This window comes from Callospermophilus lateralis, chromosome 7, assembly GCF_048772815.1.
Source record: "Callospermophilus lateralis isolate mCalLat2 chromosome 7, mCalLat2.hap1, whole genome shotgun sequence".
Lineage (NCBI taxonomy): Eukaryota > Metazoa > Chordata > Mammalia > Rodentia > Sciuridae > Callospermophilus > Callospermophilus lateralis.
The window spans coordinates 107,335,803-107,362,307 of NC_135311.1; the positions used below are offsets into that span (position 1 = coordinate 107,335,803).

The 26,505-nt window shown below is 50.0% G+C and overlaps 1 protein-coding gene across 1 annotated transcript; it reads right to left on the bottom strand.

The window, feature by feature from the left end:
- Window positions 1-1,590: 1,590 nt before the first annotated feature.
- Window positions 1,591-24,678, bottom strand: Slc5a9 (solute carrier family 5 member 9). The gene is made up of 14 exons (XM_076862789.2): window positions 24,532-24,678; window positions 22,669-22,740; window positions 19,162-19,266; window positions 18,708-18,872; window positions 17,454-17,559; window positions 16,556-16,636; window positions 15,961-16,166; window positions 15,619-15,754; window positions 15,025-15,132; window positions 13,076-13,226; window positions 10,759-10,927; window positions 8,914-9,129; window positions 5,199-5,367; window positions 1,591-1,799 (listed from the first exon to the last, which is right to left on the bottom strand). Exons 1-14 carry the CDS (start codon window positions 24,670-24,672, stop codon window positions 1,591-1,593), a joined length of 2,034 nt encoding a protein of 677 aa, XP_076718904.2. The 5' UTR covers window positions 24,673-24,678.
- Window positions 24,679-26,505: the final 1,827 nt, after the last annotated feature.

The following is a 26,505-nucleotide window of genomic DNA, read 5'->3' on the forward strand; positions in this document are numbered from 1 at the left end:
GAGAAGAGGTGGAGGAGATCTCTGAGGAATCCTAGGGGGCTGCTGAGGAATGTTTAAAATAGGATGGTCCATGTTCAATTTTAGAGTGTGCTTCTGTGGTCTATAGACCTTCCCCACCCAAACCTTCAGTATAAGCTGTTGTCCACAAATGACTTGCTTGAATGGTTTTGGGGGAAATCAGGGAAAAGCTGAGTTCTCAGCGTCAGTGAGGAACAGCGATCAGATACCTGAGAAGAAACCTCATGTCTCATGAGAGGTCCAAAGGCTGGGAGCCAAAATTTGGGTGTAGTCACAGACTTGGCTACATCTGCACCTCAGAGACACAGGATTGTATCTGTATCTGGCATGATCAGAGATTGGTGTGCAGTGATGATCAAAGGCAGCACTGAAGAGGATCAGAGGGGAGTGGCACAGCCCCTGCTTGGTGGGGAAGGTGGTTCTTCTCACCCGGATCCTGTCAGTGGCAGGGGCAGCAATCTCGTTCTCGCCATCTGACACTCGGTTGTTTGGGTTCCTCCTTAAGTAGATGCCTCCCAACCTGTCGACTCCCCAAGTCTCTGCCCAGCCAGTGACAGCACAAAACCCACCAGACCTTGGAGGATTTATTAGGTCCATAAGTATTTATTGGCACCTGATATTCTGGGTACAAAGTCACTTTGGGCATAGCCATTGGCCCCTGTCCTTGGAGTGCACCATCAAGGAGGGAGACATCACCAATCAGTGTGACCACTGCCCAGATAGAAGCAGGTCCAGGGGTTGTGACAGTAGGAGGGCAATCTTGACTGGGGTGTCAGGGCAGTTTCCTGGAGAAGGCGCACTTAAGCAAGTCAGGTATTTTCCAGGCTAGACAGGCAAAGGGAGAGGGACCGAGGCTCACAGACGGTGGCTTCCGGGCTGTGTGCTGCCCCTGAGGGCTACCTCGAGATGCAAAGCAGCATCTCTTGATTCTCCTTGCTTTCAATACATCACCTCCCTCCAACTGGACTTTAAGTTCTCTGAAGCGGCCATGGAAACTGGGCAGGGTTAGGTTTGAGTGTAGGAGTGAGACGAATTGTGATAATGCCAAGACGAGTCCCTTCTCCAAGAGCTCCCTACTCCAGAGCCATCTGTCATCATGTTTAAATTCCACCCTCACCCCTTACTCCTTTGGATCTGACGGCCACAACTGTGGAGCCACCAATGGAAATATAAAGCCCTTCTCAGTAGACTCAGGTTTCAAATAGATTACCAGGGGTTGAGAATAGACAGAGACATAGGGGCTCTAGATGGGGAAAAGAAAAAGGTACGGTGAAGGGACACTTGACTTTTTGCAAATTTGTTGCTAGTACACCACTTGTATTTTCCACTTTTCTAACCTCAAGACTCACATACAAAAGATTCCAGAGTAGACTCAACAAGAGGGTGGAAATGTTGATTTTGAGGTAGGAATGTAAGACGGGCCTCTGTTTCCCACTTGCCAAGTATGGTTGGATTAAATGCTCTTCAGGGGTTCCTGTGGCTTCAGCCTCTATGGCCTCCAGTTTGACAGCAGATGAGAGGAGAGCCTGTCTCTGTGTTGAATCTGTCTTGGCCAAAGCCAGGTCTGTGAAGTTATGCGAAATAACCCCAGAGGAAGATGTTGATGGACAGTAGGAGGATGGCGTTGATGTTGCAGACGCTTCTCCACAATGGCTCCTCCTCGATGCTGGTCAGTTTCTGCTCTAGTGCAGCCTTCTCTGCTGGGCTCAGAGCTTGCTCAGGGACCCTGGAGAGCCCACAGAACCAGCTCCAGAGCAGCTTTCCCCAGGACCTGTGTGGGGCTGGGAGGAGAAGGCCAGAGGGGAAGGGGAGCAGGGTGGAGGGAGGCAAGCAAATGATGAAAGTGGGGGTGGGAGATGGTGAGAAGCTGAAGGAGTGGGTGGGTGCCCTAAAAGTTGGGAGGGGCCCTTTGTGCAAACCACAGGCTACACTGAGTTGGGATCTCAGCTGAGCTCTGGCCTTGGCCACAGCGTCCATTCATGATGCTGAAGCATCTTTTTGCAGGGGGGTGGTGTGTTAAGGTGAGGGAACAACACAGTTCACCCCGAATCAGAGTGTGAGTCCAGAATGAGGTCAGAGGAAGAACATAATCTTCTAAAGGAAGGAAGAAGCATTTGAGCCAGACAGACTGCTGCCCCTGCTGTGAGGACAGACAGACACAGGCACTGCACTGGAGGCCAGGAACTCTTGGCTCCAGGGCCAGCTCAGCCTCAGCAGATTGTGAGGCCAATACAGTCCACTCCACTCCTCTGAGCTGCTGGTACTTTCTCCCCCAAATGCCTCAGTGACATATGCCCCCTTCTTGTAAGAGTAGTTTTGGGCATGGAATGAAAATGGAGATTTGGCAGCACTTAAAAAGTACCAGAGCTGGTTAGGGAGAAGAGGCTCTGGGGAATATAATGTTGGAAATGCACAAGGCCCCCCCTCCAGGGTGCAGAGGGCCCACTCAGAGACTAAAACTAGCACAGTTTATTTTTAAAAAAATCTAAGTTTAAAAGAAACAAAGAAAGTAAATTTTTTGAAAGTATACCATATAAAAGTAATATAAAAAGGCTTTCATGGAGATGGCAAAGAACACTGGGAATGAGCACTTCATTATCCAATGGCTTTGGGATGGGGTGCTTGGAGAGTTTATCGTAACCACAGAGTGTCAGAGACACCAGGGGCCTGGATGCCTTCTGACCTGTCTCCTTCATTGTATAAAGGTGAAAAAGTGCTCAGGAACGGGAAGAGACCTGTTTAAGGTCACACAGCTGCAGAACTACACTAAGAACAAGATGAGTTCAACATTTTGTTGGTGCTGGGCTTTTTACCAGCTGGCCCATATTCTGTCTCTTTGATTTTCTCTGTGGTCCCTGAGGTAGATGAAACACAGGGTTTTGTGTGTGAATTCACAGACCCAAAAAGTCCACTTCATCTAAGCAGTTACTAAACAGTGTGCAAAAATCAACCTGGGATGTATATACTTCTTTTAGATCAACTCACTGCCCTTAAATTTCTATTTTTGACTCAAAATGATGCTGCCTGGCCTACACTGCCCGTGGGCCTTTCTGCGGGGGCTGCTTCCTCCTGATTACGGATGTTCCTTTCTCTCCCAGGGAGGAGACTGCACACATTGCACAGCAGCAGGACCTTCCCTGCCCTTTCTCTCCTCCCCAGTGGCCTGTGTGGAGGCGCATGGGTTTCTCTCCTTGGATGTTGTGGCTGACTCAGAGCCTTCTCTTCCTCCTGTTGGAGTGGCCACCTACAGGGCGTAGGCATTCATTCCTGTCTGCTCTCCAGAGATGCTCTGCCCTGGGCCTGGAGGCCATCCAGGGAGTGTGAGGGTCTGGTCTGCCTGGTCTGGGTTTTAGCTGCAGGTAGTACAGGCTGCCTCCTCCTCGCTCTCTCTGGGAGATTTTTGTGGCTTCTTCCCCCTCCCTTCTCCTCCTCCTCCTCCTCCTGGGAGCTGCCTCACCTATGCAGGGCTCCTCCTTGCAGGAGGGTCTTCCCATACCAGAAGCTTTTTAGGGGAGAGGACCTAGTCCTTTCAATGATGATTTTGAGACCCCAACATCTGGTGCATTGGCCACAAACTTGAAAAAGAGACAAGGAATTGCATTTTGCCAAGCAAAATATACCTGAAGTATTTGGGTCAACCACTAAGATCAAGAAGTTTGGCTTTGATCTTTGGTGGTTCTTTCTGAAGTGAGTCCATGTGTGTTTTGACGGTGGAGGTCTGTAAAGGATTATCTGGCTTTATAGACAGCTTTTTATAGTGGGCCATTGCCGTTTAACTGCTGCGGCTTGGGCAAGAAGCTTTGAACCTTAACCTTGGTGGGGATCTAGAGCTTTTGATTAATTCTGGGAAAGTGGGTATTTCTCCAGATTGAAGGCCTCAAGAAACATAGGAGCTTGCTTGGGCCTCAGGGACAGTACAAGGCCCTCTGAACCTGGCAAAAGCCCAAGAACCAGTGGCAGAGCATTGCCAACCAAATGATGCTTTGGTAATCTTGTCTGTGCTTTTAAACTTGCCAGAATTATGGGAAGCTGGGCACCCCTGAGGCTGGTGTAGAATTAAGACATTGTCTGAGGCCTGACAGAACCTTGAAAATCCGATGGAAAGCAGCTGCCAAGGAACCCCAACTCCATCCAGGCACTGGGATGTCCTCTGAGTGAGGCAGGAGATAAACTTAGGACTTAAATTTCATTGAATTTTTAATTCATAAGAACAAGACCGATTGCTTTTGGGATGTTACCTTGCAGACTGCTATAACTTTTTGGATTTTGAAATCTTCCTTGGGAATATTATAGTTGAGAAATCTCAATAATGTCCTTCTATCATAAGAATGTCTTAATATTATTCAATCTCACCACAGGAAGGAGAAAGCTGCAATTTGTCTAAGACAGTTGCATTTTGTCTTACAACAATGAAATGAATGTACTATTCTAGCACACTTCAGGACCTCTGGGAGGCGCAGTTTATAAGCCCATTTCAAGGAGACCCCCCCCCCCCGCCCCGGAGGGGATTGTTCTGATGTAACTCCTGCAGACAGACACAATTATTTGGGCATGTGGCTGCTCTCCTCCTACCAGGGACAGTCATGCCTTCATGTGACTGTAGGTTGAAGTGCTAAACCCAGTGGGAAATAAATGAGTGGAGGTGGGGACAGGGCAGGGTTTCTTTGCCATGGCTGACATCCCCTTCCACGTGGAGAGAACGCAGTAGATGTAGAACTCTTTTTGATTTTCTGCCATATATTTCTTCAACCTAGGGAGGTGAAAGGACCTTGCTGTTGGCAGATTTGGGAAGGATAAGAGGGCACACTTGGTTGTACAACTCTCCTTCGCAGGGTGGGCTGGGCTATTTGATTAGGTCTGCTTGGTGACCAGAGAGCACCTAGGTCTAATGCTGGAGTTCAACATCAGGGAGCACACCTCCCCGTGGGTATAAGCCAAATCTTGCCATGTACACTATGTCGGTAATGAGGGCAATGGTTTGGTCCCATCTATCTTACTAATCTGACTTCTTTCTCAAATAGTTTAATGGTCACAAAGGAAGGGAAGAAGATGAGATTTATTGGGCTCCCTCAGAGACCCCATCCCCAGTGACCCCCAAGAGGGGCCTTGGAGGCCCATGACATGGCATCTGTCCCCATTGTTCCTCTGTGAAGCACCTCCCTAGCATGCCCTCAGCCTACCTCCAACCTGCTCCAATTCCTCCATCAGGTCCCCTGCTGCTCCGCCTCCTGCAGGGCACTCCCCAGGTGCCCCCTCTGCCAGCCCTGGTGCACGCTCCTCATTCCCACAGACCTCCTTCTCCAGCTCAGGGCGGGTGCAGTTTCTTGTCCACCAGGTCAGACGAACAAGCTGGAGGGAAAGGGTATGCCATCAGGAGTCAGTGCCTTTGGAGGGAAGTCCAGCTGCAGAGAAAGAGGCCCCATTCATGGGAGGCCCTCAGAGGAACAAGGCCAGGACTGAGGGTCAGAAGCCTGGTTTAGCCCTGGCTGCCCCTTTAGATCTGAGCACAGACCTCCAGCAGGTCTGTGCCGGGTGCAGGCAGACAGACCAGAATCAGACATGGACCTGGCCTCATGGAATTCACAGACTGAGAGAAGCCAGGCTGGATAGGGAGGCAGGAGCCTGATTACAAAAGGCTTCAAAGGTCAGGCTGAGGAGTTGATATTTAATAAACAACAGCCTCAGCTCCTTGTAGGCCCTGTGAAAGTTCTGAGATTTTTAAAGATCTCTTGGAGGAAATTGAAGGGGTCCAACCTAGAAGCTGTTCCAAAAGTGAAACAAGAAATCTTGTTTTCCTGTGGTATTGGATAGGAGGGAGCGGTCCTAAGGGATGTTAGGAGGTAAATTCTTCAGGATGTGGTGACCTATTGAAGGAGTCAGATGAGGGAGAGAGGAGGGAGCTGCCTTGGGCCTGTGGGTTCCTGCCTTGGATGATCAAATGGGTCTTGTTCCTCCTCATGGATAAAGGACACAGGACAGGATCAAATTTTCATGCTGGTGAGAGATGTGGTGGGGGCGTGGAGAGAGAAAGCGGGAGCTCACACATGAATATGAAGCTGAGTTTGAAGAATATGTAGAACTTCCAGGAGGAGAAGTCCAGTGAGGAGAAAAAACCCATATGTCCCCTGGATGGCCCTGGTGGTGTTCCTCTTTCTCCCTCTTCATGGCCCAGGAGACCTGCACAGCAGGCTATCTGGCTGACACCAGTGGTGTTGGACCCCTACGTTCAGAACCACCTCCTTTGCAACCAGGCTCTTCCCCTGTGGGGAGCTCTGTTTGCTTGTTGAGCCATTGATTCCTGCTGTGCTCCCAGCTTCCTCCTTCCCCTGCAGCACCAGGCCCCCAGGTGCCTCTCTATGGGCAGCTTCTTTGTCCACATCTCATAATAAATCTCACTTACACTGTGTGTCACTAGGAGCATGTAAATGAAGACATTTTATGTCACCAGGAACCAGTTGAGTGTGGGGGTTTGAACCTTGGGAGAAGGATTTTGGCTTGGAGATAGAGAACTGAAATGTAGAAAGTGGTTGAATTCATAACCCAGGGATATCACAGAGTGAAAATTCTATTGTAGGCCACAAATGGGTTTCTAAGGGAAAATAATGGTTATGGGCAGAAAGAAAAGCCCATGAAGAAGTAAAAAATGATCAGAAGGGCGGGGATAAAAAAAAAAAAAAAAAGAAAAGAAAAACCAGGAGGAAAGAGAGGGAGGGAGAAGTACCTGTAGGATCCAGGGAGATATTCTCAGTGGGGAAGGACTTGAGCATGAAGAGCACAAAGGCAAACAAAGGAGAAGACTCAGTGACAGGTGGCTTCTGGAGGGAGCTCAGGAGGAGTCCATCTCTAAGGCTCATCTGTGAGAGTCCTGCTTGTTTGTACGGCTCATAGAAACCAACAGTATGAAGTTGCCATGCAAACTCTAAAGCGCCATACCGGCCTGGCATATGGTGGCACATGCCTGTAATCTTAGTGACTCAGGGACGGAGGCAGGAGAATCTCAAGTTTTGAGGCCAGCTTCAGTAACTTAGGTCCTGAGCAACTTAGCAAAACCCTCGAAATAAAATTTAAAACTGACCTATGTAGTAGTGCAGGGGTAGACCACTCCTGGATTCAATTCAATTCAATACACACACAAAAAAAATCAATGAATCACCTTACAGGTGATTGTGTCAGTTGTGATTTCCACCCAATGTCTCGGGTACAAAATTCTGGCATGGGCTCTGTCATTGGTTGAAAATTCATATGTTAAAGTCTGAACTCCAGTATTTCATAATATGACCACTGCTAACATAATTTATTAGTTTTTCATGGCTATGGTAAGTACCTAAAAAAAAAAAAACAGTTTGGAGGAGAAAAGATTTATCTGGGCTCATTGTTTCAGAGGTTTCAATCCTTACTTGGCTGGATCCAGGATTCAACATCATGGCAGAAGTGTATAATGGAGGAAAGCTGCTCAGCTCACGGCAGCCAGAAAGGAGAGAGGGACAGCAGGTGGGGGGAGGAGCCAGGGATAAGATATTGGCCCCAAGGCATGGTCCCCTGGACCTACTTCCTCCAACCGTGCCTCACCTGCCTACCGTTTCCACCACCTCCAATCAGCTGTCACTGGACTGACGCCCTGGTGATGTCAGAGCCCTCATGATCCAATCACTTGCCACAAACCCTGCCTCTGAATACTGCTGCATCGGGGACCCAGCCTTCAATACATTATCTTTTCAGAAACACTTCAGATCCCAACCATAAAAACTGCACATGGGGGTAGGGGCTTTAAAGAGGCAATTAAAGTGAAATGAGGTAATATGTGATTGGTGTTCTTAAACAAAGAGGAGGACAAGTCACAGACAGACTTAGGGATGACCATGTGAAGAAGGGAAAAGACATCATCTACAAGCCATGTGTTAGGGAGGGTCTGTAAACAAGTCAAGATGGCGCCTGGCAAAATGCCAGAGGGAGTGGTTTGTGAAGTAATGCCAGCGAGCCATTAAGTGTGGAGATTCCTTATTGGTTGACTGCTGTATCTAGTTTATGTTAATTAGATAAGCTGTGTGGAATGTGTATATACCCCTCCTGTCCTACAATAAACGGCTGCCACTCTTGCTGTATCAATCTACACAAGTTGCTGGGCACCCCCCCCCCCCCCCCCCCGGCTATTTTGCTGCAGCCGGACTGCGGCACCACGAAGAGGGATTGCAAAAGAAACCAACTCTGCTGTCATCTTGATCTCAGATTTCCAACCTACAGAACACTAGGAAAAATTCTATTGTCTAAGCCACCCAGTCTGTGGTATTGGGGACAATAGCCTTAGCAAACTAGCACAGACTCTAGGGGAAAAAGGCCCCAAAGACTGGTCATCCATGTTCCAGGACTGGCAAATCAGTCAGTGTGGAAGAGTTGAGGATTTTGAGTTGAGTTCTTAATTGGAAAGTTCTCTCTGTTCTCATTGTACTTGTTTGTTGACCATTCAAAAAAATCTCTACTCCTTTCAGTCCAACTCACAGTGACGGTGTCAGTACACCCTGCCCTGATCCTGGTGGAGGCTGCCTCCCCTTCTGTGTATGGATCCTCCCATGGATTCTGGTCCTTCTGTGCTTTATCTTTATATAGTGGCAATTTGTGGTGGCATCTCTTCCTCCTGTGGACAATTGCTAGCAGGAAGCATTAATCTCTATAACCCCAGCACAGTGCCTGGCACATAGAGTGTATTCACTGAGTGATTTTTTAATTGGACGAGTTATTTTCTCTTGGAAATTCACAAACCTATGAGTTTCCTGCTCCCCAGGACATCTATATGGCAGCAGGGGAGACCATAACCTAACAAGATGAAAACCAGCACATTCCAGGTGATAGGAAACAGGGAAGCATTTCTGGGGGGCTCAGTATAAGCACAACACTTACCTTTTCCTCAGGAATGGGGGTTGTACAGAGGCTGATGGTGACAATAACGATGGCAGTGAGTCCACAGAGAAGGAGGGCAAAGTACAGGTAGTGGAAGTCCTTCAGCACGGCTGGCCTCCTGTCCACCTCACCGCAGCCTGGGGCTGGATATGAGAACTCCAGGATCATGCGCAGAAGCCCCACTCCCAGGCCAAACATGAGGCCCCAGAAGGCTCCCTGTGGGAGGGCAGACATGGGCAGGGGTGACATTGGAGAAGCAAGAGAGGGGGACCTGGGAACCTAAAGGCTGCTGTGTTTCTAAATCTGTCTCCCACTGGCTTATTAGAGTGTTGGGCAAGTCCATTTTAGCAAGTTCCCCGTTAATGCTGAGACTTTGTCCTGACTTAAAAGGCAGGCAGAGCAGTGTACGGAAAAGGCTAGGGCCTTCAAAACTGGACTACGATGTCCACTGGGGTCCATGTTGAATGGCTCTGAACCAATGCCTCCACCTTGCTGGCTTGGAGTGTTCCTCTGTGCTCTATGAAAAGATAAATTGGTAAGTTCTAGATAATAGATGGCCAGTAATCAAATAGAATAGGATGTGCTTTTGTAATAGGCCAGGAACACTAGTATCCCCTTCCCAACTGACAATATGATAAATCAGAAATCAGAAGAGAGATTTCCTCCTCTTTTTCTCTCTTTTTTTTTCCCCAAGAAAAACTCTGGTACCACTCATTTATTATAATTCCATTTGTCCCTAACCTGTACCTGTTCCAAGTATGAAAGAGTCAGATGATGTATGTTTTTAAAATGAGACATTAATCCTGACTTGAAAACTCTGGAATGAACAGACACACCCAGAATTTCAACTGGTCCTGCTGTGCACCACGGTTGTCAGCAAGGTGAGACCTTTGCTGACAGCAGACGCCTTGTTTGCACAGGCCACCAGGGGAGGGGTCTGTATGATCTCCTTCTCGGTGAACTTCAGCTCTCACATTGGTCTTGGGGAGTCATGTCCATGATGTCCCATGGCACAGCTAACAGAGTTGGGCCTGACTCTTCTAGGCTACTCCAGGGAGTACTCAAGGTTCTAATTCCAATACCTCTAGCTTCCCTCAACCACTATCAGATTTTAGTGCAGTCACACATGTGATGTGCAGGCATGTCCAGAATGCTCATCCCCTCCCATTCACCCTTCAGTGCTCAACTCTGTCACCTCCTCCAGGAAGTCTTCCCTACCCTCCTCCCAGGAGTCCTATTGGTTAAGAGCTTGTGCACTTCTGTCTCCCAACAATCATTGTGCTTTATTATGTTTGCTTATGTACATCCTACAGCTGGCCTCCTGTCCACCTTGAGTTGAGTTCTTAATTGGAAAGTTCTCTCTGTTCTCATGTGCTTGTTTGTTGACCATTCAAAAAAATCTCTACTCCTTTCAGTCCAACTCATAGTGATGGTGTCAGTGCACCCTGCCCTGATCCTGGTGGAGGCTGCCTCCCCTTCTGTGTGTGGATCCTCCCATGGATTCTGGTCCTTCTGTGCTTTGTCTTTATATAGTAGCAGTTTGTGGTGGCATCTCTTCCTTTTGTGGACAATTGCTAGCAGGGAGCATTAATCTCTATAACCTCTGTGAATTGGCCCCGTGAGGACAGACCTCTGTGAACCTTGTAAACCACGACATCTCTGGAACTGTCATAACCAGATTGATAACTGTGGAGTGGACAAATGCATCTAGACCTGGAGCTATGTTCAGAGACATGGAAACCTAGAAGGCTTATGTGTTTGTCCAAGGTCCCAGAAACTAGCAGATTGACAGACAGGACTCTAGACCCTCTGCTGTACAGGGAGAGAGAGGAGGACTGCACTCACAGGCTCTGTGACCCTCTTGCAGAAGATGGCCAGCAGGAAGAGAGCAGTGATGGGTGGAGCCAGGTAGCTGGTGACAGCCTGGATGTAGTCAAAGAGCTGCCCACTGTTGGAGCTCTGTATGATGGGGATCCAGAGGATGCTGATGACAACCAGGAACACCACAAACAGCCTGCAGGGAGAGCACAGGGTGCTGTGAGGCACACTCGGGTGGGCGTGACCTGCAGCAGGTGAAGGTGACGCACAGACACCAGGACGGGAGAAGAGAGGGGATCAGAGGAGGTTAGGTCAGAATCTCAAATACTAAGATGCAGGAATTTAGACTGAAAATTCCTTAAATCAGAGTTTCAGAATCCAAGAGACTCAGATTTGTAAAATCTCAGCACTTGCATATTGGATGTCTTTTATTTTAAAATTTATTTTTGACACTTGGGATTGAACCCTGGGGCACTTTTACCACTAAGGTGTATCCCCAACCATTTTTGTTTTGAGACATGGTCTCGCTAAGTTGCTGAGGCGGAGCTTGAACTTGCAATCCTCCTCCCTCAGCCTCTTGAGTCATTAGGACTATAGGCTTGTGCCATTGGTGCCTGGCTTGATGCCTTGTAGGTCATGTCATTCACCTACTGTTTAAGGAATACTTCATGCCTTCTACCCACCACCTACCCCAGTCAAAGGCCTCTGGGCTCTGTTTAGCGCACCTTTCCTGCTCTTTGCATTCCAGCCCCTGTGCAGAATAGCTCCCTTCTCCAGGGTGACTTCAGCCTCCAAGAACTTCTCCCTTCTTCAGACTTCTTCAACTCTAACCCCACTCTCTCCTTTACATTGGCACTAAGATTAAGGCAAGAACTCCACCTTTTTCTTTTTCTCCTGACTCCCCCTTGACTAATTCTCACTCAGTCCTAAGTCCCCAAAGTACTCTTTTTTTTTGTGGAGGGCAGTACCAGGATTGAACTCAGGGGCCTTCAACCACTGAGCCACATCCCCAGCCCTATTTTGTAATTTATTTAGAGACAGGGTCTCACTGAGTTGCTTAGCACCTCGCTTTTGCTGAGGCTGGCTTTGAACTCTTGACCCTCCTGCCTCAGCCTCCTGATAAGCTGGGATTACAGGTGTGTGCCGCTGTGCTTGGCCCCAAAGCATTCTTGATGAATAATTTTGTAGATGTGCAAACAAGTTGAAAAAACATTTTTTTTTTGGATATACTGGATGCAATAATACATATGACCAGGAGATGGTGCCCACATTCCACTGATGAATTAAATAAATCTCAGCAAAACTAGGCAGTTGGTGGGCAAAAGATAAAGGGACACTTGTGGAAGGTCCCTGAGCACATATGGTCCTCTTTCCTTTTCCTCCCATTTTCCCTCTCTCAGGCCCCACTAGAGCAATGGCTACCAGAGTGGCCTCCCTGTTGCTTATGCCTTTCCTGTGCCCTACCCTCCAATCTGGCAATGATTACTTCCTGTGCTAGGGCCAGAACTCCATTGGGCAGAAGGCATCCAGGTGGAAAGAACAGGGAGTCAAAGGCAGGAGCGAGATGTCGAAGCTTAAGTACCTATGTGCCTACCCACCAAAGAGGGGAACACCTTCACTCCAGAAGTCCTGGTTGGGGAACCTTAAATTTTGAAGCAGAGATTTCAAAAAAGGACCCTTAACCTTATACAAACTATAAATCCCCATCCTATTAAGAACTAGATAAAATCATCCATCAAGTTATGCCTTTAAAAGCACAAACTGATTCCAACAAGATGAGTTCAAATTCTTTAGCATAGTATTCAAGGCTCTGCATCACGTGAAGACAACTTTCCTATGAACAACTTTCCCTTGATGCAGGTAACTCACTGTTATCTGTGTTTCTGTCCTTCTCATTAAACCGTGGGCACCCTGAAGCCAGGGCCACATGACTCATCCTGGTGTGGATATGACACCTGGCGGTGTTTGGGATGAGACTGATGATTAGATTCACAGCATTCCAGTTACCTGGAGATGAGAGCCAGAGTTGGTCTGAAAGACCCCAGAGGATGAGCTGCTTGCTGAACTTCCTCCCACTTACACAGTTTGCTTTTCCTTTCGCAAGTGCTCTGTCATCCTCTCTCAATTACCCTGTTGATCCATTCCAAGAGAAAGTCTAAATGCGAAAGTCTCCATTATTCTGGAAGGGAGGAGTGGTCCAGAGATGGAGGGGGGACTTACCTGTGGTCCCATAGAAAGTCAGCCCTAGAACCTAGCACTCTGGCTGCCTGTCCAGGGCTCAGACCCAGACAATCTCCTACAGAAGGAGGGTGCTCTGGGAGGATGGAAGGAAGGACCAGCGCACCTGCCCACCACCATCAGCTCCTGCTCGGTTGCCTTCCTGCGGAAGCGCTGCCACACGTCAATGGTGAACAGGGTGCTGCTGCTGTTGAAGATGGAGGTGAGCGAGCTCATGAGGGCCGCCATGATCACGGCAATCATCAGGCCCCGCAGACCTGCGGAGAGATGAGCGGGAGTGGACAGCTGGCCGGTAAGGGCTCTGTCAGGACCATGGAGGCTGCAGCAGTGTCAGAGCCAGGCGTCTGGGGTGGGGATGTGATAGGAAAGCCGTTGGTGAGGTTCCCATCTAGCACAGATATGGAATCAGGAGGCCCATGATGCCAGAGTCCCGGTTCTGGCCAGGCTCTGCTTCTGCAGGTGACTCATCTGCCCTCCCTGAGCCTTGGTCTCCTTATAAGGTGTGTGTAAGACTTGGGGATCTTTAAGGTTCTCTGTAGCTTCGATGTCTCAGTCTGGGTTTCACAGCTGTAAACAGCTATCGGGTTCCTGTAAGTGGGGGTGGGGAAGGTGAATGTTTATAATTATTTGTTTGTAGTGTTTTTACTTTTTTTTTTTTTTTAAAAAAAAGTGTTTTCTATGACATATTGTGGTGGTGGGCTAACTCCCAGCCTGGGAAGTAGAAGCCTGGGTTTGCTTCCTGACTCCACAAGTAACCAACTAAATGGATGCTCTTAGGACTACTCCCTCACTCTTTTGGGGCCACTTTTTTTCCCACTTGAACAAAGCTCTGATGAGCTTCTGGACTGCTTATCTCTTGAGGAAATGAGTTCCCAGCCCCGGTCCCACCTCAGGACTCTTTACCCCAAAGTCCATGTATTTAATCACGTTCTATAAGACTCACAGGTGCCTTTGACTCAAGGTTCCAAACTCTGGGCCTCTGCTTTCCTCTTGGGCAATAAGAGTTCTCCCAGGAGACACCTCTGCTCCGTTTGCTCCCTCTCCATCCATCAGTCCCTCCTTGGCTGCTGTCACCTAGCTGGGCCTCCTACCACCTCCGCTGTTTCTTTACTTCTCATTTTACCAGAGGGAGGGAATAACTACTCATCGATTGCCTTCCAGGTCCTCAGTCGCACTGTCATTATTAATCCATTTTCTAAAGACCAAGACCTGAGAGGCCTCTTTGATCCCTCTTTCTTGTTCCTGAAATACATCAAGTCCTACTGATTCTACCTCACCAATGTCTTTAAATGGCTTCTCTCTAGCTCCAAAACCTCTGCTTTGGTTAAGTAATTGGTGCTACTTACCTGGATCACTGAAGACACCTCACTGACAGCCCCCTGCCTCCCCAGAGCCTGTCTCCATACTGAATCCTCCACAGAGAGGGGGCCTTCTAAAGCACAAATCCAGCCATCCATGCTCTGGTCTACAGTCCCCTCCGTTGCCTTCAGAGAAAAGGACAGGCTGCAGAGCTCACCTGGCCATGACATTTCTCCCTGGTGAGTCCATGCTGGGCTCCTTTTGGTTCAGACCACGCTCTCTCTCCTCCCGCTGGGCATTTGCACGAGCAATCTCTTCTCCCTACAACATCTCCCCACCTTTGCCTGAGGTAGTCCTTGAAGTTCAACTCCATTTTCTTCCTTCCTGACACTCCCCCAAGGCTGGGTCTATGGCTCTTTAGGGTTCCCTTTGTCCCACTGGGTTGCCACACTGGTGACCTTGTGCTGTACCCTGGTGAGTCCAAGTAACCTGGAAACTGCATAAAGCCTGAGAGCAGAGACCTGCCTTTCTTTTATCTCTGCATTCCAACACCAGGACACAGGGCAGGTGTGTTACAGATATTTGTGGAAGTGTGTGTGTGTGTGTGTGTGTGTGTGTGTGTGTGTATTAGAGAATGGGGTGCAGAGGTGGATTTTCTTTTCCCTCTTCCCATCCGTTTGAAGGGCAATTCCTCCTGGGCAGTAGAGATTGGAGGAGGCACGCAGGTTGGAATGGAGAGGGGGAGACAGGACTCACCAATGGGCATGAGACCCATGACCAGCTTGGGGTAGGCGATATTGGAACATCCCACTCGGGCCCCACAGACTCTTTGGCAGATGTCAGGGTCCACGCAGCCCACCTCATCTGAAGAAGAAGGGATGGCAGTTGGACTTGTGGGGTCTGGTGCCTCACAAGGTCAGCCCACTATTTGCTTCATGACACTATAAGAAAGTGTTCACTGGAAACTTCTAGACCTTGTCTAGAAGGTAAGGGGCAAGTGATGTCTGGTTTCTTGAAAATTTCTTGCCCATGTACAACATTACAATTCTTTGGATTTTAGGTCTTACATCTTGATGAAGGCAAATATCCCTGGAAGGGGCCAAGAAAGCCTTATTGGTTTTAATTCCCATAAAGGGAAAACAGGATATAAAAATGACATTCAAATACAAATTTCATCTGCTGAAGTACTTATTACATGTTTGGCCCACAAAACTTAAAATGCTTACTCTGCATTCTGAGTAGAAAATGCTTTCTAATTCTTGCTCTGGCCCCACCTTACCTAGGAGCACCTTCTCTGAAAACCCCTTGCAAATTGCATCCCAAAGCCCCCAAAGCAGCACTAGCTCTTACCTGGGTACAGGGCCCGGCTGATCATGCCAGGCATGACAATGAAGAACATGGGGAGGATCTTCAGGTAGCCCCCCAGCACCGAGCCTCCCTTGGCATGGGACAGATTCTTAGCGGATAGAGACCTCTGCACAATGACCTGAAATGGCAGCAATGGGGGTGGGTTGCTCACAATGGGGAGGGGCTCAGCTCAGCCACATGTGAGCCCTGACACTGGTCACTGCCTGTGCCCTGACTCAGTCCCAGAAAGAGGTCCAGATCTCTATGCATCCAGGCACCTGGTTTTTCTGCAGGAATCCATCCCAATCCCTGGTGGGCCAGGCCAAGCCCTGTTGGGACCCTTACCTGGTCTGTGCACCAACACCAGGTGGCCAGCACTGTGAGCCCAAAAATGAGACCTGGCCATGGGATGTCTCCACTCACAGGGTCCCGAAGCATGTGGAAAGCATCAGGCCGTGGGAGGTGACAGGTGGTATTGGGAACTGTGACATTGGGGATGGCCTCCATGTACCGCTGCTGTAGGCCTGGGTACCAGCCCACCTCCTGAAAACCTGTGGGGAGAGACCCAGTGAGAGAAATAGTCCTGAGCCCCCACTAAGCTTGTGCTCGCAGCTCCCAGATCTATAACCTACCTTAAGGCTGCCATGGGTATGCCACCTACCAGTTCAGCACACGGGGACACCCTCAACCTTCATTGCACAATGAAGATGAGCCTGGGTTGGAACTAATATGAGGATTGGAAGCAGGAAGGGAGATGGGGTTTCAGGCTCAAGATCCCTGGTTTGGAGCAGAGAGAATCCTGCTTTTTTGAAAGCTCTGGATTAGCAAGGGGACATGGGTCCATGCTCTGGAAAGTTCTAAGCAAGGTGTGCTAATGACAAAGACAGATCAGAGAGAAATATAAGGGTGAAGATAGGATGTATTGGGACCTCTTCCTTACCCAGAAACATAAGGGCCAGGGCTCCACCAACCATGATCACTGTCTGCAAAGCATCCGTATAGATCACTGCTGTGAGGCCCCCTGGGGACCAAGGAGAAGCCTCATTAGTCAGCACCAACAGGGGGATCTTCTCTAGGTGCCTTGCCTGTGCTTGGCCATGCTGGGGAGACCCAAGAAGACACAGACCCTGTGGACAGTGGACTCTGGCCACCTGCCTTTCCCTGCACCTAAAGCTCCCCTCCATCCCACCCTGGGAGGATAGAGGCTGGTCACAGGCCCATGTGTTTATGTGGAGTTTTGCTGCATCTGGTTGTGTCTGACTGTGGCCAGGATGCCATAGCTTCCTTTACTATTGCCGTTACTATTCATTCCATTCCTCCTTGTGCTGTTAGCTCTTCCAGGAATGCGTTCTTCTTTCCCTCCCAACTCCCATCCCAATGCCTCCTGTCTTTCAAGGCAAACTTAGCCATAAGTCAGTTTGTCCTATGCAGTGTCCCAGGGTGCACAGCCACGTGTGAGATGCTTTGGGGAAAACAGGAGAGGGTGGGACAGTGCATGGTGACTCTGGTCCAGCAAGAGTTCCTTCGTCTGTACCCTGCTTCCTAACATAGGCAGTCTTTTCAGTCTTATCATCTCTCCCGGGCTATCTGCCTGGCTCTGTTTCCCTATTTCTTTCCCTTTCACCCCCTCTTCCTGTATCCCACTGTGTGACTCAGTCTGTTCCTCTAGGATTTTTCTCTGGGTTTTCCTCTTATCCCACATCTCTGTCTCAGCCCCTTTTTGTTTCTGTCTCTTCCTCTTTTTCATTCTCTCAGGATCAATTTTCTATGTCCTCTGTCCCTCTCTTTCTCTCTGGGTCTCTCAGTCTCTGCAGACTCATAGGACCTCTCTCCCTTACCTGCAATGGTGTAGACAGCTGTCACCACCAGCAGAATCACCGTGGAGAGATAGAGGTTCCAACCCATGGCAATCTGGATGAAGAGGGCTCCAGAGAAGATGTCAGTCTGTAGAGAACCAGGACCACAAGTCAAAGCCACCTGAGTCCCTCGTTATGGCTGCTGTGTGTATGTCACCTACCAGTTCAGCACATGAGGCACCCTCAACCTTCATTGCACAATGAAGGTGAGCCTGAAGCTCCACAGCAAGGAGTATGGCTTGATCTTGCGTATACTGGGAATTGTGGAGATTTTAAAGCAAAGGAGTTCTGCGTAAAGCTTTGCAACTAAGAAAATTTGAATTGGCTGATAGACTGATCTGTTGGCCATGAAGGGAATGGTAAGGAATGAAGTGGAAATTGAGGAAGTGAGGGTGGGAGCTAGGGAAGGAGAAGAAGAGGATATTTAGGAGGAGAGAGTAGGAACTTAGCAGGTTGCTGATGCTCCCTGATAGAACAGAGTCCCTGATAGAACAGAGATGCTCATGGCTGCTGGATGAACCCACAGGTGACTCAGTGTGGCAGGAGCCCTAGTGCTGGTGGTCATGAGTTCTGGAAAACCTACGTGTTTGGGTTTATTGGGGGACTTGAGGGGGGCAGGCTGTGCCTAAGCTGGCAGGATTGTTGGAAGAGGGGCCTTAAGGAGTTTTCAGCCCTGGACCTGGCAATGAATGATTTATTTGCCATTAGTCCAGGCTTGCTGACTACATCCCATGCCTTATGAGCCCATCATAGGTCTACACCATGGCAGAGTAGAAGGACCTGGACTGGGTCATGGGACTCAAACTTTAGCTCCACTTCCAGGATGACTGGCCTTCTATGTTAACTTGGGTTCATCATTTGACCTGTCTGGGTTTGTTTCCTGAGTTTGCATTCTAGGCAATTAATGAAGAGTTAATTTCTGAATGAAGAATCAGGTAATGAAAGCATAAATGAATGGATAAACTCTAGACTGTGAGTTCTTTGACGGTTGGGGCTGCCATTCCCTGCAAACCTTTATCATTCATCTCTTTATCTGGGGGAGCACATAGGTTATTTGGGTCCTCCTTCCTTCTGTCTCTCCATTGTCATTCTTTCCTTTCTTCCTCCCATCCCTCCCTTCCTTCCATCCAGCCTGTGATTGCCGGTTCCCTCTCTGCGTCAAGTCCACGGCACTGCATTCAGAAGTCCCTCAATCAGCAGTTTCAGGGTCAGGCTGGGCTCCTGAGTGGTACCCACCGATATCTTGGTGAAGATGTAGAGGATGAGAGACAAGACGGACATGTAAATCTGGATCCTCTGGCCCCCGAACCTTTTCTTCAGGTACTGAGGCATCGTGACCACACCGGCTGCGATGTACACGGGGACAAAGATCCAGCCGAGGGCCAGGAGCAGGCAGGTTGCCTGGGAGAGCGGGGAGAAGGTCCAGATGGTGAAGGAAGGTGGAGGGCAGCGTGTGCAGTGGGAGAGCCCTGAGCAGGGAGGGAGAGGACCCGGGGCTCAAACCCAGCCCTTCCAGACCTCAGTTGAGTCCCTCTGCCTCCTCTAGGCCTTGGTTCCCTCATCTATAAAATGGGTTCTCAATTTACCATACAACCTTCCAAGCACCTCTAAGGTTTCTCTCAGCCCTAGGCCAGGGATGGAGGGAGTTTCAGACCCTCATTATCCTGGACCATCCAGGTCAGCTTCTTACATTCCACTCAAAGCCTCCCACAGCAAGGCCTCCAGCAGCCCCTGTCCCGGCCAGACCGATGAACAAGCCGCTTCCCACATTGCTGGACATCAGAGATGCTCCGATCTGCAAGGCACAGATGCATTCAAGGGTCAGGGCCAATTCAAAACAATCTGGCATCAGGACTATGAGCAGAGAGGAGGAGATGTAAAGCTTTATTTGTTGGGCACCACACTGGACACTTCTCATGTCCCTATACAGTTATCTCCACAGTTACCTGGAGGGAGGGTTTTAATCTTCCCAATTCACAGAAGAAAGAACTGAGTCAGGAAAAATGAAGTCACTGGCTCCAGATTACCCAGTGAATATGTGGCAAAGTAGGAAAAAGGGAAGCCAGGGGAAGTAGGCCCGTACAGGAAGGGCAACGCTCTGCCCTGGGGCCACCAGACTAAGGATGTCCAGGGAGAAGGAGGCTGCGAAGGGCACGGAATCCCCCACAGGAGGTTGGGAGGCCCTGCCATGCCCTTAGCTCCTGCTGACTCCAGGGCCAGGACAGGCAGACAGAGGGGCCGAGATACTGAGCACAGGCCAGGCCAGCCTCTGGGCTGAGTTCCTCTTTCTCCAGGAGGACAACCAGTTCCTCTAAGGCAGCAGAAGGCACAATAATGATACTGATGTGCCCATCATCAGAGCAGCTGGTGCTTGTTGATGCTTCTATGTATACTGTCACTCATTTAATCCTCATGACAACCCAGTAACATGGTTACTATTATTACTGGGGTTCAAATAAAAATCCCCCAGAGGTTCATGTGTCCCTAGCATGGGGCACTATTTGACAGTGGTGGAATCTTTAAGAAGCCTGGCTCAGTAAGGGGTGTTTGGTCACTGGGAACATGCCCTTGAAGGGAATTATGAGACCCTAGTCTCCTCTTCTTTCTCTTTTGCTCCCTGGTCATGAGGTGGGTAATAATAAACTTTTTTTCTTGATACATTATTTATCTCCAGTATTTGTTACAGTAACACAAAACTAATTAACACACTTATTACCCCCATTTTACTGATGAGGGAACTTACCTATCGGTAAGTTGCTCAAGTCCCAGAACTAATAATACATGACCAAATGAAGGTTCAAATCCTGGCTTTCTGGCTCCTGTAACCATTAGACAAATGGTGCTTGACACCTAATAAATATTTGTTCGATGTTATGTCTTATTATTGGATGGGATCCAGGACTGGGAGGGGTTGGGGGCAGAGGGAGGGTCTCTGAGTCCTGAGAAGAGGCCTGAGGAGACAATGGGGACAGGACTGGGAGCTGGAGGGAAGAGCTAGGCTCCAGTTTTATACCCCATGTCACCTTAACAAAATTACTTTCTCTCATAAAACCTTGTCTTCTTCAGCTATAAAATCTGGACACTCACCTCTTCCCAACACTTGTTCCCAGAGGTGCTAGGAAAGGAAAAGGATTGAGAAATTCAGAGATGAGGTGGCAGAACAGGCTAAAGGCATGGAGACAGACGTGTGGCCTGATGTTGCTGAGGCCCCTGAGCTGCCTCCACCCCAATATGTGTGCATGCAGTCACATGCATACACAGAGGTGCACTAACACACATGTGCACACACTTGTATTCATATGCTCACACACGCACACTCAAACCCACACACATACGTGCACACACATATGTACTCCAAATTCATATGCGCGCGCGCACACGAATATATTCAGGCTCACACATGCACACACCTTACAGACATGTGCCCACATTCTTACATGCACACTTACATATACATTTCACTTCCACACACATGATGTACTCACATGCATTTTCGCATAGTCACCCTCATGAACATACATGTGCATAACTTGTGCACTCACGCACACATACAAACATGCACACACGCACATGCATAGACTTATGTGTGCACTCACATGCACTCACACACACACACTCATTCTCACTCTCAGGTGGCCCAGGGGTGCTGGCAGAGTGGGGCTGGATCACCTAACCAGAGCAGAGAGCACTGGGCCCCCTGCTTCAGAGGAAGAGTGTCTCCCATGAGCAGTGAGACTTGTCCACCTCACCCCACTCAGGAGACCTGGGCAAGGTCATGGAGAAGGCAAGGGGAGGAGGACATCTGAGTCTCTAGAGGAGGGATGGCTGCTGCTCCTTCAGCTCCTAGCTTTCTAGCCATCTGCATTTCCTGGAGCACAGTCTGAGGACCTGGTGGACAGCCAGACACACAGCTCCAGGAGTAGTAGACAGACCTTCCTGCCCTGAGGGGTGGTTGTGAGCCCATCCTCAAGCTGAACCCAGGTCTTGGTGCAAGAGGCACAGTTCCCAGCCCTGGGCAGCACATCCTCTTTTCCCCATGGGTCCCACACAGTGTGGGGGGCATACAGGGACCCTGCTGTTCGGAGCCTGGGATTTCCTCATGTCCACAGAAGGACCCAGAGCTCTGCCTTCTGCAAGCAAATGGGCAGTCAGCCTGGGTTCCTAGGCCCTCTCCCGACCCTGTCAGAGGAGCCTGCTGTCCTGCTTTTGTCTTGACCTGAATTCTTTCCAGGGCTGTGATTAGTGGGCACTGGCCGAGCAGAACCACTCCAATGTGGGTGTGGCTAGCAGCTCCAGTGACCTGTCCCTGTCCCTGTCCCTGTGAGCTTCCAGGCCCTCTAATACCCCCACCGCCTGGGGATTCTATCATGCTCGACAGCTTGAGAAGTCCCTGCCTCTGGTTCTTCCTGCCTCTGGTGATACCCATGCCTACCATAGAGCCCTGCACCCCCTGGGTGTCCCCCACTCTCAGTGCGTAGTGGTGGGCAGGGAAAGTGGTGAGAACCCAGACAGGTGGGAAGGTGGCTGGGGCTGTGCGTGTGAGTCCGAGTGTGGTATTGGGAGAGTGTGAATGTGTGAGCAGGGGTAGGAGTGCATGTGTGAGAGTGTGACTGAGGGTGTGATTGTCAGTATGTGAGTGTGAGGGTGTGAGTGTGAGTGGGACATGCCTGGGTGTGTAGATGGCTTCTGTATCCACCCAACTGATGACTTTCCTGTTAGATTTTTGGGGCAGGGCTAACCTCCCTCCTTCCCATTCTTGGAGGAGGAAGTTAGTTCTGAGGACAGGTGGAAATGCTGGTGGGTTGATGGGAGAGATTGGGGATTCTGTGACGGTTTGGAGATTGATTTCTTGAGGTGGCTGGGATTTCTGCTGATTCTCCTCATTTGCCTGGTCTTTGCTATAAGCTGATGTGTCACCTCCCCCTCCCCCAGTTTTTTTCTACCTCTCCCTCTAATCCATGCCACTGCCTGCAGTTCAGGGGCTTCCTCTGAGCTCTTGAAAGCCCTGGTGCCGAATCTAGGAGGTGTCCACGGGACACTTGTCCTGGGTAGCGAGGTCACTTGTTTGCTGGATGGATTGGAGTGGGAAGCTGTTCCCTTGGCCCAGGGAGAGAGGCAGAGAGGAGTTTGTGGGTGGTGGGAGGAGGAGGGAAGTTGAGCCTCCACATGGGGAGGGAAGGGAGAAAGGTCCACTCACCGGCCACCAGCTCATGGATCTTCCCGCCAGGAAGTAGCCCCCAATGGTCCCCCGGCTTGCACGGATGGATGACTGGAAAGGAAACAGCAAGAGACAAAGACTTCCTGCACTTCTCCCAGCCTCTGTCCTCCACCCAGGCACTGAGGGGATGTGGAGGGTGAGACGGAGGCAGGGCAGAGCTGCCTGAGTGCTGGCAGATTTTGCCATTTTAAGTTGTGCATTTTGAGGAGAGCTGCTTCCTCTCTGTGAGCCTTGGCACCTTCCCCCAGATCTGGTGTGAAGAGCAGAGGAGTAAAGGGTGTCCAAGGTCTTCATGAATGGCCAATGCTGTGCTTGTGTGTCCATTGGTAATCAGTGTCCCCTTCCTTCCTCCCCCCAGCGTCTGCCTTTAGGACATGGTTTGGAATCTCAGCCTCTGGTGCATAGTGACCGCCTCTCCTCTCCTCCCACCTGGTCTCCCACACCAGAGAGGGGCAGCCATTCCATCTTGTCTGACGGGGATTCTGGGCTTTCGTCAGGATGATGGGCTCTGTTTGGGGGATTTCCTTGGCCTGGCCTGAAGTCCATCGGGACCATGGTGGGAACCAGTAGGTGGCTAGCCTGTTTGGGGCCATGCTCTGAAGAATGAAGGGGAGCGAGGAGCGCAAGCCTGTTCTCTGGGGACCCTAGGCCAATGCAGCGGGCAGAGAAGGGTGAACTCAAAGCATGCACTCCAATGCAGAGGGCAGCAGTTCTCTGACTGGGTCTGAGATTCGAGAGATCCTTGAAGGTAAGAAGGAAAAGGGGAAAGGAATTAGCGACTAGAGGGCCTTGTGCTTGTTAAGCTTTTGCTTGGACATTCACTTCTGATCTTCCTGGAGGCCATAGGAGGGACACAAATTCATTTCACAGATGAGAAAATGCAGTGCCGGGCAGGAAACAGCTTGTCCAACCCACAGCAGGTTTGGCACTTCTCCCTCTGGCCACCTCCCACAAGCCACTGAGCACCTGCCTGCTTACTTCTTCTTGCACCAGATCTGGGAGGCAGGGACTGTCACTTCCCCTTACAGGGGAGGGGACTGAAGCTCAGAAAGTGTTCCTGACCTCGATACAGCCCAGGCAGTGATTAAATGGGACTTGGATCAGAGTCTGCCTGGCAGCTGTCTTAAGGTGCTGGTCTCTCTGCAGAGTGTTATGGTGACGTTAGCAGTCAGGCACCATGCCAAGTGCTTAGATGTGTCCTGTCACTGAATGATCACAACTTTCTACAGCATTGATCTTACTTTCCATGTTCACATTAGACAACTGAAGATCCCAGAGGCTTCTATATTCCCAGGGTCATGTGACTCTGATTGCTGGAGTTGGGATTTGAGCTCAGGCCTCCCTGACATCAAAGCCAGCTCCTGCCCAGAGCCACAACTCCTGGGATCAATGGGGAACAGAGGGACCTTGGAATATGTTTGGTGCCCTTTCCTGCATGCCTACGACATTGGGTGTCAGCTCTTTGACCCAGATATTAACAGGACTGACAGAGGGCTGGCAGTCAAATTTTCTCCCCATTGAACGTCTTTGAGTTGGAGAAGGCAGGAGAGGGGCTCAGAGTGGTCAGAGATGTTAGAACCAAAAGTGTCAGCTGCATAAAGATAGGGAGATGGACATAGGGGCTCCAGGCCTGGTCAGCGTCTGGCTCACTGAATGACCTCTGGCAGGCCACAGTGCTCTCTGGGCCTCAGTTCCCTCCTATGGAAGTTTAGGTGGGGGAGGACGATTCCTGAAGTCAGTTCCATCTCAGTTTCCTATGGCTCTGTGATCCCCTTCCTTCTGCCCACCTCTGCCTCCAGCTCCCACCTCCCTTCCCAGGCCCTGGCCTCAGGCCCCACTTACCCAGATCCCCACAACAGCGACGAAGACAAAGTAGGTGACCACCACCCCAATGTCATAGGCATGCAGGCTAACTTCAGGGCCCGGTGCTGAGCGCGGAGCTCTCTCCGTCCTGAGCAGGTTCCCTGAAGCTCCGGGCCCCATTGCTGCCAGCTCTGGCTCGTCTGCTACAGTCAGTCCCCAGCTGGCTGGACTTTGAGGCGCTCCTGGATTAATTCCTTTCCTTTAATAATTAATCAGCCCCAGGCTCCATTAGCCTTGGAGAAAGCTCTGAAGCTGGCACATAAGTTACTCTCAACTGCCCCTCATCTGTAGGACTCCTGCCCCCCTCCCTTTCCCTGTTGCCCCTGCAGATGCACACACAGGTACACACACATGCACATACACCCTCACTACCCTCAGAGGGGCAGGAGCAGGAGAAGGAGGGGAAAGGAACAGAGTCACAGATCCCAAGAGCTTGAAGGGACTTCAGAAATCAAGGTGTTCAAGCTCCCGCTCTGTGGAGGGGAAACTGAAGCCTAGGGAGGTAAAGCCAGAGCTGGGACTGGAATCCAGCTTTCTAAATCATCTGTTTGATGCAAGTTTCCTTCACCCAGTGGGAAGGAAATGAGGGAAGAGAAAGGAAGCTGCCACCAAGACCCTTGTAAGGCAGCCACCACCTCATGAACTCTCACGTGTAACCCGTGGGGATGTCATGTTCTCTTTCCTACTCTATAGGACACTGAACCCTAGGAAGAGACAAGAGTTATTCTAAGGACCTTCTGTGCAAGGCAGGACCAGAGTTCACATCTTCTGATGCCAGGTCCACACCCTTCTCCTGTGCTGTGACAGATGGAATGGGTGGGTTTTCCCTGAAGAGGACATAGAATTCCCTGGGCTCAGGGAAGACCAGCTTTGGGTACTCAGGGAGCCCGCCTTCTAGTCCCAGCTGCACCTCTCACCAAATGCAGATCACGTTGGGCAAACTGCTGAACATCTCCCAGCCTAGGTGTCCTCATTAATGCGACTGTTCCTTGCCTGGCTTGCCAATGAGGTTAGGATGTGCTTCTGAGACCCTCTGTAAACCTGAGCTACTGCCTGCTCTTGGGGTTAATATGAAGAAACTAAGGAGGCCATAGCCCTGGCACGAGGCATGCTCGTTTACCTGGTCCTTCCCAAACAGCTGCATTTGGGACACTTCAGTCTAGTATCCTCTTATATGCACCTGCTACATACACAGGCCAGGGGCTCAGGTTGGAGCAGGTAAAGGATCCCTGCTGGCCCTGAACCTATGGCACCCCCAACATCCCATGAGAATCCCAGGGCTGGGTGTAGGAGCCCTTTCCTTTTCTGAGATAAGGAAAGTGAGAGGTAGGGTTCTAAACATTCTCTTCCCAGCCCTCCGACCAGAACTTTAGGCATAGGCCACACCGTACTCCAAGAAATGGGACATTGATCTAGAAAGAAGGTTAGGTTAGTTCATAGCTGGGACAGGGTCAGAAGAATTCATAACCATTAGCATTAGATGCCAGAAGGGTAGCTCAAAGTGTTTGCAGAGTAAATGTCTTTCACATCTGATGATGAATAAGAGTTTATCAGATAAATGAGAAGAGCAAGGGGAACAGGAGAAGAGTTAGCAACATCAGGAAAATGTGAGGGGCCAAATGTCATAGAGGGTTGGTCAGACAGTCCCTGGCGGTGAGCTGAGTGGAGGAGCAGAGGGAGATGAGGCTGGAAGAGCCTTGGGTGTTAATCAGGGAAGGGAGAAAGACAAGACTGAGCTCAGGTCACTGAAGGTGCCACAGTGAAGGCTCCCAGGAAGAAAGAAGGGAAGAGAAGAGAAGAGGAGAACAGCAGAAGACTGCTGAGTCTGCACTTCCTCCTGCCTTCCTCACCAGGAAGGGCTCACCTTGACCCCAAGGACTGCACTGCTGCCTACATGCCCCCTGTCCCCCACCACCTCATGGGTTCTTGAGGCTGAGCCTCCGTACCCGCACA

What these genes read in the sequence shown, in the direction of transcription:
- Slc5a9 (XM_076862789.2), bottom strand. Translation starts at nt 24,672, where the DNA reads ATGGGGCCCGGAGCTTCAGGGAACCTGCTCAGGACGGAGAGAGCTCCG. An exon ending in CCTGGCCCTTATGTTTCTGG is followed by an intron (nt 16,167 to 16,555) that starts GTAAGGAAGAGG and finishes CTCTCCCCACAG; the next exon opens with GTTTTCAGGAGGTGGGCTGG. An exon ending in GGTGTTGGTGCACAGACCAG is followed by an intron (nt 15,755 to 15,960) that starts GTAAGGGTCCCA and finishes CTGCCATTTCAG; the next exon opens with GTCATTGTGCAGAGGTCTCT.